The 10,738-nt window shown below is 45.3% G+C and overlaps 1 protein-coding gene across 1 annotated transcript; it reads right to left on the reverse strand.

The window, feature by feature from the left end:
• Positions 1 to 700: 700 nt before the first annotated feature.
• LOC135529342 (protein rogdi homolog) lies at positions 701 to 8,133 on the reverse strand (the record flags this gene model as incomplete). The annotated part of the gene is made up of 6 exons (XM_064958126.1): positions 701 to 4,466; positions 5,022 to 5,148; positions 5,509 to 5,558; positions 5,691 to 5,804; positions 6,012 to 6,110; positions 8,038 to 8,133. Coding segments are annotated over 6 exons (528 nt in total), but the record flags the coding sequence as incomplete, so codon positions are not given.
• Positions 8,134 to 10,738: the final 2,605 nt, after the last annotated feature.

Here is a 10,738-nt window from a genome sequence, read left to right on the forward strand (position 1 = left end):
ACAGGGAGGTCCAACCTAGTTAGTACTATACAACAGGGAGGTCCAACCTAGTTAGTACTATACAACAGGGAGGTCCAACCTAGTTAGTACTATACAACAGGGAGGTCCAACCTAGTTAGTACTATACAACAGGGAGGTCCAACCTAGTTAGTACTATACAACAGGGAGGTCCAACCTAGTTAGTACTATACAACAGGGAGGTCCAACCTAGTTAGTACTATACAACAGGGAGGTCCAACCTAGTTAGTACTATACAACAGGGAGGTCCAACCTAGTTAGTACTATACAACAGGGAGGTCCAACCTAGTTAGTACTATACAACAGGGAGGTCCAACCTAGTTAGTACTATACAACAGGGAGGTCCAACCTAGTTAGTACTATACAACAGGGAGGTCCAACCTAGTTAGTACTATACAACAGGGAGGTCCAACCTAGTTAGTACTATACAACAGGGAGGTCCAACCTAGTTAGTACTATACAACAGGGAGGTCCAACCTAGTTAGTACTATACAACAGGGAGGTCCAACCTAGTTAGTACTATACAACAGGGAGGTCCAACCTAGTTAGTACTATACAACAGGGAGGTCCAACCTAGTTAGTACTATACAACAGGGAGGTCCAACCTAGTTAGTACTATACAACAGGGAGGTCCAACCTAGTTAGTACTATACAACAGGGAGGTCCAACCTAGTTAGTACTATACAACAGGGAGGTCCAACCTAGTTAGTACTATACAACAGGGAGGTCCAACCTAGTTAGTACTATACAACAGGGAGGTCCAACCTAGTTAGTACTATACAACAGGGAGGTCCAACCTAGTTAGTACTATACAACAGGGAGGTCCAACCTAGTTAGTACTATACAACAGGGAGGTCCAACCTAGTTAGTACTATACAACAGGGAGGTCCAACCTAGTTAGTACTATACAACAGGGAGGTCCAACCTAGTTAGTACTATACAACAGGGAGGTCCTACCTAGTTAGTACTATACAACAGGGAGGTTCAACCTAGTTAGTACTATACAACAGGGAGGTTCAACCTAGTTAGTACTATACAACAGGGAGGTTCAACCTAGTTAGTACTATACAACAGGGAGGTTCAACCTAGTTAGTACTATACAACAGGGAGGTTCAACCTAGTTAGTACTATACAACAGGGAGGTCCTAGTTAGTACTATACAACAGGGAGGTCCAAGTTAGTACTATACAACAGGGAGGTCCTAGTTAGTACTATACAACAGGGAGGTCCAAGTTAGTACTATACAACAGGGAGGTCCAAGTTAGTACTATACAACAGGGAGGTCCTAGTTAGTACTATACAACAGGGAGGTCCTAGTTAGTACTATACAACAGGGAGGTCCTAGTTAGTACTATACAACAGGGAGGTCCTAGTTAGTACTATACAACAGGGAGGTCCTAGTTAGTACTATACAACAGGGAGGTCCTAGTTAGTACTATACAACAGGGAGGTCCTAGTTAGTACTATACAACAGGGAGGTCCTAGTTAGTACTATACAACAGGGAGGTCCTAGTTAGTACTATACAACAGGGAGGTCCTAGATAGTACTATACAACAGGGAGGTCCTAGTTAGTACTATACAACAGGGAGGTCCTAGTTAGTACTATACAACAGGGAGGTCCTAGTTAGTACTATACAACAGGGAGGTCCTAGTTAGTACTATACAACAGGGAGGTCCTAGTTAGTACTATACAACAGGGAGGTCCAAGTTAGTACTATACAACAGGGAGGTCCTAGTTAGTACTATACAACAGGGAGGTCCAACCTAGTTAGTACTATACAACAGGGAGGTCCTAGTTAGTACTATACAACAGGGAGGTCCAAGTTAGTACTATACAACAGGGAGGTCCTAGTTAGTACTATACAACAGGGAGGTCCTAGTTAGTACTATACAACAAGGAGGTCCAAGTTAGTACTATACAACAGGGAGGTCCTAGTTAGTACTATACAACAGGGAGGTCCAAGTTAGTACTATACAACAGGGAGGTCCTAGTTAGTACTATACAACAGGGAGGTCCTAGTTAGTACTATACAACAGGGAGGTCCTAGTTAGTACTATACAACAGGGAGGTCCAAGTTAGTACTATACAACAGGGAGGTCCTAGTTAGTACTATACAACAGGGAGGTCCTAGTTAGTACTATACAACAGGGAGGTCCTAGTTAGTACTATACAACAGGGAGGTCCTAGTTAGTACTATACAACAGGGAGGTCCTAGTTAGTACTATACAACAGGGAGGTCCTAGTTAGTACTATACAACAGGGAGGTCCTAGTTAGTACTATACAACAGGGAGGTCCTAGTTAGTACTATACAACAGGGAGGTCCTAGTTAGTACTATACAACAGGGAGGTCCTAGTTAGTTAATAATAATAATAATAATAATATATCCCATTTAGCAGACGCTTTTGTCCAAAGCGACTTACAAGTCGGCTGGGGCCACTACTTTTACATATGGGTGGCCCCAGCGGGAATCGAACCCACGACGCTTGGCGTTGCAAGCGCCATGCTCTACCGACTGAGCCACACAGGACCACAGTTAGTACTATACAACAGGGAGGTTCAACCTAGTTAGTACTATACAACAGGGAGGTCCTAGTTAGTTAGTACTATACAACAGGGAGGTTCAACCTAGTTAGTACTATACAACAGGGAGGTTCAACCTAGTTAGTTAGTACTATACAACAGGGAGGTTCAACCTAGTTAGTTAGTACTATACAACAGGGAGGTTCAACCTAGTTAGTACTATACAACAGGGAGGTTCAACCTAGTTAGTACTATACAACAGGGAGGTTCAACCTAGTTAGTACTATACAACAGGGAGGTTCAACCTAGTTAGTACTATACAACAGGGAGGTTCAACCTAGTTAGTACTATACAACAAGGAGGTCCAACCTAGTTAGTACTATACAACAAGGAGGTCCTAGTTAGCACTATACAACAGGGAGGTCCAAGTTAGTTAGTACTATACAACAAGGTCCTAGTTAGTACTATACAACAGGGAGATCCAAGTTAGTTAGTACTATACAACGGATGACACACAGAGAGACAAGTGCACCCAATCCTAAAGCAACCCCTAGTCCCGACTTGTCTAGATCAGAGTGCAGTGTTTCCCCTATATTCATTCCCATAGACTTCTAGTCATGCAGTGTTTCCCCTATATTCATTCCCATAGACTTCTAGTCATGCAGTGTTTCCCCTATATTCATTCCCATAGACTTCTAGTCATGCAGTGTTTCCCCTATATTCATTCCCATAGACTTCTAGTCATGCAGTGTTTCCCCTATATTCATTCCCATAGACCTCTAGTCATGCAGTGTTTCCCCTATATTCATTCCCATAGACTTCTAGTCATGCAGTGTTTCCCCTATATTCATTCCCATAGACTTCTAGTCATGCAGTGTTTCCCCTATATTCATTCCCATAGACTTCCAGTCAGTCATTGCGCTAACGACTCCCATCTATGGGAAACACTGAATGTATTGGATAGATATAGCAATATGGTAGTAGCTCCACCATATTGCTTAGCCCTATACTTTCTTCACAAGTAGGGAGTGTAGTCTAGGGGTTAGGGTTTGATTTGGGACTGGATTAAAGCAGCTGTAACACATGGATGGGCCCTAAACCCTGGAATACTAAACACTGGTAATGTATATGGGTTTTGATCCGGCTGTTCTCCTGTAAATTACACAAACAAAACCCACTTCAATTCAGACAATATTTTCAAGACATCCCTTTTATCTGGGTTGGTTTGTGTGAAGGATTTGGACAGAACACCTAGGCATTCTGACGGTCAGCTAGCTGCAGGAGGTTAGAACACCTAGGCATTCTGACGGTCAGCTAGCTGCAGGAGGTTAGAACTCCTAGGCATTCTGACGGTCAGCTAGCTGCAGGAGGTTAGAACTCCTAGGCATTCTGACGGTCAGCTAGCTGCAGGAGGTTAGAACTCCTAGGCATTCTGACGGTCAGCTAGCTGCAGGAGGTTAGAACACCTAGGCATTCTGACGGTCAGCTAGCGGCAGGAGGTTAGAACACCTAGGCATTCTGACGGTCAGCTAGCTGCAGGAGGTTAGAACACCGAGGCATTCTGACGGTCAGCTAGCTGCAGGAGGTTAGAACCCTGAGGCATTCTGACGGTCAGCTAACACCGAGGCATTCTGACGGTCAGCTAGCTGCAGGAGGTTAGAACCCTGAGGCATTCTGACGGTCAGCTAACACCGAGGCATTCTGACGGTCAGCTAGCTGCAGGAGGTTAGAACACCTAGGCATTCTGACGTTCAGCTAGCTGCAGGAGGTTTGAACACCTAGGCATTCTGACGGTCAGCTAGCTGCAGGAGGTTAGAACACCTAGGCCTTCTGACGGTCAGCTAACACCAAGGCATTCTGACAGTCAGCTAGCTGCAGGAGGTTAGAACGGTCGGTAGTTCCAGAAACTAGAGAAGACGGAAATCTAGAAGGAGGAGGAGGAGGAGGAAAATCCAGTTAATGTGTCACAGTAAGCCAATATAATAAAAGCTTTATAATATAGATCACAAAAGAAGTGCCTTGGCTTTGTGTTGTACATAAGCTGTCAGTTTGATGGTTTTCTGGGATATACGCCACAACTTCTCTGCTTCTCAGTCGATTTCAAATCAAATGTATTTATGAAGCCCTCCGTACATCAGCTGATATCTCAAAGTGCTGTACAGAAACCCAGCCTAAAACCCCAAACAGCAAGCAATGCAGGTGTAGAAGCACGATTTAGACTCTTGTTTCCAATGAGCACCTTTTCATACCATTTAGAACTTTATCACAGAAGCAAAACAGCTCTCCCTGTCTTCTCTTTTCTGAGTCTGACATTAGTTTACGGACACACTTGAACAAGGTGAATCATCTACTTCATACCAACTGACCCACAGCCTGGATCTATGCCAATACCCGCAGCTACTCATTCACTTCAGTGTATTCTGTGGACCAATGGGAGTGCTGGAAAAAAAGTGTCCTGCTGCCCACAGACGTCACCCACCTTGTCCTTGAGCTGCTGACAGAGCTGCAGTGAGATGGTGAAGAAGATCAGGGTGTTGTTGAGCCAGGGGACAACACACTCCACCTTGTGAACCTGGCTCACCTCAAACTTAGCATTGTTCAGCTCGCTGGGGGAGACAGCAGGGAAAGAGGTCAACAACAAAAACGACAACAAGAAAGCAGTTGGATGTATTGGAAATGGCACTGTATGTGTTAAACAAGTTGGGAACTGTGTGTGTGAAAGTATTCAGAAATGAGAGGACCCAGGGTCGACCCAACAAGAATAATTTACTATGCAGCTGACTAGTGACAAAAAAATATATAATTTAAAAAAACGGTAGTTAGTATTGTTAGAGACACACAAATATCTTCACATCAACAAGATGTGAAACGTACGTGAAAAGATCCTGTGTGCACTGACCACAGACAGCCCATCTGAAGTGTTAGTGACCGACATGACGTGAAGCGTTATATCAAGCAGAACTTACAACATGGCTCCGGGGTTGTGTAACACGGAGCTCCCAGATGGCTTGAAGTTCTGTTGAAACACCACAGCTAGGCAAACTGATGCATCTTCACAATACCACATGTGATTACAGAACTAACAGCTGTGAAAGTTGTCTCAGGGCTGGATTCGATCCGCAGACTGTATCTGCGTGTGAGTGTGTACCTTGGTGGTGTTGGGCTGCATTGCGTGCAGCTGGTAGACAGTCAGACACAGCTTACTCAGGTTGATATAGAAGTTCACCATCACATCGCCTGGCAATGGAGGAGTGAACATTTTCTAGAGAGAGAGAAGAAGAGAAGGGGAGAGAGAGAAGAGAAGAAAGGGGAGAGAGAAAGAATAAGAGAAGGGGAGAGAGAGAGAGAGAGAGAGAGAAGAAGAGAAGAATGGGGAGAGAGAGAACGAGAGAGACATTGATGTAAATTGCATACAGTAGACGGCGAGACCAGTTTCTCTGCTATGACCTATAACCTATGACAGACTCACCATGAGGCCGCTGGTGGCCAGCTCCGGCAGGGTCATGGCTGCCGGAGTGGTGAGGCGGTTACGAGCCCTGGTCAGCTGGAGCATCACCGCGTCCATCAGCTACAACAACGACATCATCAACCACAGTAATCAACTGGGAACAAATACAACCGGAGACATATAGAGGAAATGATCTGGTGAAGAGATGCACTCTGGGATGGAAATGGTGTTCTAGGTAATGAACGGGTACATGGTGGAGCAAAGTTGAAGTCTAATGGCGGGTAGTGTAGTCTAATGGCGTGTAGTCTAGTCTAATGGCGTGTAGTCTAGTCTAATGGCGTGTAGTCTAGTCTAATGGCGTGTAGTACGACCCTGCCTCACACAGGAAGCGGCGCAGGTCCTAATCCAGGCACTTGTCATCTCCCGTCTGGATTACTGCAACTCGCTGTTGGCTGGGCTCCCTGCCTGTGCCATTAAACCCCTACAACTCATCCAGAACGCCGCAGCCCGTCTGGTGTTCAACCTTCCCAAGTTCTCTCACGTCACCCCGCTCCTCCGCTCTCTCCACTGGCTTCCAGTTGAAGCTCGCATCCGCTACAAGACCATGGTGCTTGCCTACGGAGCTGTGAGGGGAACGGCACCGCAGTGCCTCCAGGTTCTGATCAGGCCCTACACCCAAACAAGGGCACTGCGTTCATCCACCTCTGGCCTGCTCGCCTCCCTACCACTGAGGAAGTACAGTTCCCGCTCAGCCCAGTCAAAACTGTTCGCTGCTCTGGCCCCCAATGGTGGAACAAACTCCCTCACGACGCCAGGACAGCGGAGTCAATCACCACCTTCCGGAGACACCTGAAACCCCACCTCTTCAAGGAATACCTAGGATAGGATAAAGTAATCCTCCTCACCCCCCTTAAATGATTTAGATGCACTATTGTAAAGTGGCTGTTCCACTGGATGTCAGAAGGTGAATTCACCAATTTGTAAGTCGCTCTGGATAAGAGCGTCTGCTAAATGACTTAAATGTAAAATGTAATGTAGTCTAGTCTAATGGCGTGTAGTCTAGTCTAATGGCGTGTAGTCTAGTCTAATGGCGTGTAGTGTAGTCTAATGGCGTGCAGTCTAATGGCGTGCAGTGCAGTCTAATGGCGTGCAGTGCAGTCTAATGGCGTGCAGTGCAGTCTAATGGCGTGGCGTGCAGTCTAATGGCGTGGCGTGTAGTCTAACGGCGTGTAGTCTAACGGCGTGTAGTCTAACGGCGTGCAGTGCAGTCTAACGGCGTGCAGTGCAGTCTAACGGCGTGCAGTGCAGTCTAACGGCGTGCAGTGCAGTCTAACGGCGTGCAGTGCAGTCTAACGGCGTGCAGTGCAGTCTAACGTGCAGTGCAGTGCAGTCTGCAGTGCAGTCTAGTGGCGTGCAGTGCAGTCTACGTGCACGGCGTGCAGTGCAGTCTAACGGCGTGTAGTGCAGTCTAACGGCGTGTAGTGCAGTCTAACGGCGTGTAGTGCAGTCTAACGGCGTGTAGTGCAGTCTAACGGCGTGCAGTGCAGTCTAACGGCGTGCAGTGCAGTCTAACGGCGTGCAGTCTAACGGCGTGCAGTCTAATGGCGTGTAGTCTAATGATGTGTAGTCTAATGATGTGTAGTCTAATGATGTGTAGTGTTGACATAGAAAATAGAGGAAAACCACTTCACTGATAACTCTGCTATATCCGTTAGCTCCGCTATGACACAGAAAGCAGTTTATTTCTGACTAAGTAATTATCAGTGTTTTCCCTGGTGGAAACTAACCTCATTACCCTCAGCCCCTGTCTTAAAGTGGTGGCTGTGTGTGTGTTCCTACCTTGTTGACCTCGGCCCCAGTCTTAAAGTGGTAGCTGTGTGTGTGTTCCTACCTTGTTGACCTCGGCCCCAGTCTTAAAGTGGTAGCTGTGTGTGTGTTCCTACCTTGTTGACCTCGGCCCCAGTCTTAAAGTGGTGGCTGTGTGTGTGTTCCTACCTTGTTGACCTCGGCCCCAGTCTTAAAGTGGTGGCTGTGTGTGTGTTCCTACCTTGTTGACCTCGGCCCCAGTCTTAAAGTGGTAGCTCTCATCTCTACCACTCAGCAGCTGCAGAGCCTGATTCACATGGTTCCTAGCATCCTGGATCTGAGGGAGAGACGAGGACAGAGTCAGTATTATTAGATCTGAGACGAGGACAGAGTCAGTATTATTAGATCTGAGACAGGGACAGAGTCAGTGTTATTAGATCTGAGACAGGGACAGAGTCAGTATTATTAGATCTGAGACAGGGACAGAGTCAGTATTATTAGATCTGAGACAGGGACAGAGTCAGTATTATTAGATCTGAGACAGGGACAGAGTCAGTATTATTAGATCTGAGACAGGGACAGAGTCAGTATTATTAGATCTGAGACAGGGACAGAGTCAGTATTATTAGATCTGAGACAGGGACAGAGTCAGTATTATTAGATCTGAGACAGGGACAGAGTCAGTATTATTAGATCTGAGACAGGGACAGAGTCAGTATTATTAGATCTGAGACAGGGACAGAGTCAGTATTATTAGATCTGAGACAGGGACAGAGTCAGTGTTATTAGATCTGAGACAGGGACAGAGTCAGTGTTATTAGATCTGAGACAGGGACAGAGTCAGTGTTATTAGATCTGAGACAGGGACAGAGTCAGTGTTATTAGATCTGAGACAGGGACAGAGTCAGTATTATTAGATCTGAGACAGGGACAGAGTCAGTATTATTAGATCTGAGACAGGGACAGAGTCAGTATTATTAGATCTGAGACAGGGACAGAGTCAGTGTTATTAGATCTGAGACAGGGACAGAGTCAGTATTATTAGATCTGAGACAGGGACAGAGTCAGTATTATTAGATCTGAGACAGGGACAGAGTCAGTATTATTAGATCTGAGACGAGGACAGAGTCAGTATTATTAGATCTGAGACAGGGACAGAGTCAGTATTATTAGATCTGAGGGAGAGACGAGGACAGAGTCAGTATTATTAGATCTGAGACAGAGACAGAGTCAGTATTATTAGATCTGAGGGAGAGACGAGGACAGAGTCAGTATTATTAGATCTGAGACAGGGACAGAGTCAGTATTATTAGATCTGAGACAGGGACGGAGTCAGTATTATTAGATCTGAGACAGGGACAGAGTCAGTATTATTAGATCTGAGGGAGAGACAGGGACGGAGTCAGTATTATTAGATCTGAGACAGGGACAGAGTCAGTATTATTAGATCTGAGACGGGGACAGAGTCAGTATTATTAGATCTGAGACAGGGACAGAGTCAGTATTATTAGATCTGAGGGAGAGACAGGGACAGAGTCAGTATTATTAGATCTGAGACAGGGACAGAGTCAGTATTATTAGATCTGAGGAGAGACAGGGACAGAGTCAGTATTATTAGATCTGAGACAGGACAGAGTCAGTATTATTAGATCTGAGACGAGGACAGAGTCAGTATTATTAGATCTGAGACAGGGACAGAGTCAGTATTATTAGATCTGAGACAGGGACAGAGTCAGTATTATTAGATCTGAGACGGGGACAGAGTCAGTATTATTAGATCTGAGACGGGGACAGAGTCAGTATTATTAGATCTGAGGGAGAGACAGGGACAGAGTCAGTATTATTAGATCTGAGACAGGGACAGAGTCAGTATTGTTAGATCTGAGACAGGGACAGAGTCAGTATTATTAGATCTGAGACAGGGACAGAGTCAGTATTATTAGATCTGAGACAGGGACAGAGTCAGTATTATTAGATCTGAGGGAGAGACGAGGACAGAGTCAGTATTATTAGATCTGAGGGAGAGACAGAGTCAGTATTATTAGATCTGAGACGAGGACAGAGTCAGTATTATTAGATCTGAGACAGGGACAGAGTCAGTATTATTAGATCTGAGACAGGGACAGAGTCAGTATTATTAGATCTGAGACAGGGACAGAGTCAGTATTATTAGATCTGAGACAAGGACAGAGTCAGTATTATTAGATCTGAGACAGGGACAGAGTCAGTATTATTAGATCTGAGACAGGGACAGAGTCAGTATTATTAGATCTGAGACAGGGACAGAGTCAGTATTATTAGATCTGAGGGAGAGATGAGGACAGAGTCAGTATTATTAGATCTGAGGGAGAGACGGGGACAGAGTCAGTATTATTAGATCTGAGACAGGGACAGAGTCAGTATTATTAGATCTGAGGGAGAGACAGGGACAGAGTCAGTATTATTAGATCTGAGGGAGAGACAGGGACAGAGTCAGTATTATTAGATCTGAGACAGGGACAGAGTCAGTATTATTAGATCTGAGACAGGGACAGAGTCAGTATTATTAGATCTGAGACAGGGACAGAGTCAGTATTATTAGATCTGAGACAGGGACAGAGTCAGTATTATTAGATCTGAGACAGGGACAGAGTCAGTATTATTAGATCTGAGACGGGGACAGAGTCAGTATTATTAGATCTGAGACGAGGACAGAGTCAGTATTATTAGATCTGAGACAGGGACAGAGTCAGTATTATTAGATCTGAGACAGGGACAGAGTCAGTATTATTAGATCTGAGGCAGGGGACAGAGAGTATTATTAGATCTGAGGGAGAGACAGAGTCAGTATTATTAGATCTGAGACAGGGACAGAGTCAGTATTATTAGATCTGAGACAGGGACAGAGTCAGTATTATTAGATCTGAGACAGGGACAGAGTCAGTATTATTAGATCTGAGACG

This window comes from Oncorhynchus masou, unplaced genomic scaffold (genome assembly GCF_036934945.1).
Source record: "Oncorhynchus masou masou isolate Uvic2021 unplaced genomic scaffold, UVic_Omas_1.1 unplaced_scaffold_1140, whole genome shotgun sequence".
Classification (NCBI taxonomy): domain Eukaryota; kingdom Metazoa; phylum Chordata; class Actinopteri; order Salmoniformes; family Salmonidae; genus Oncorhynchus; species Oncorhynchus masou.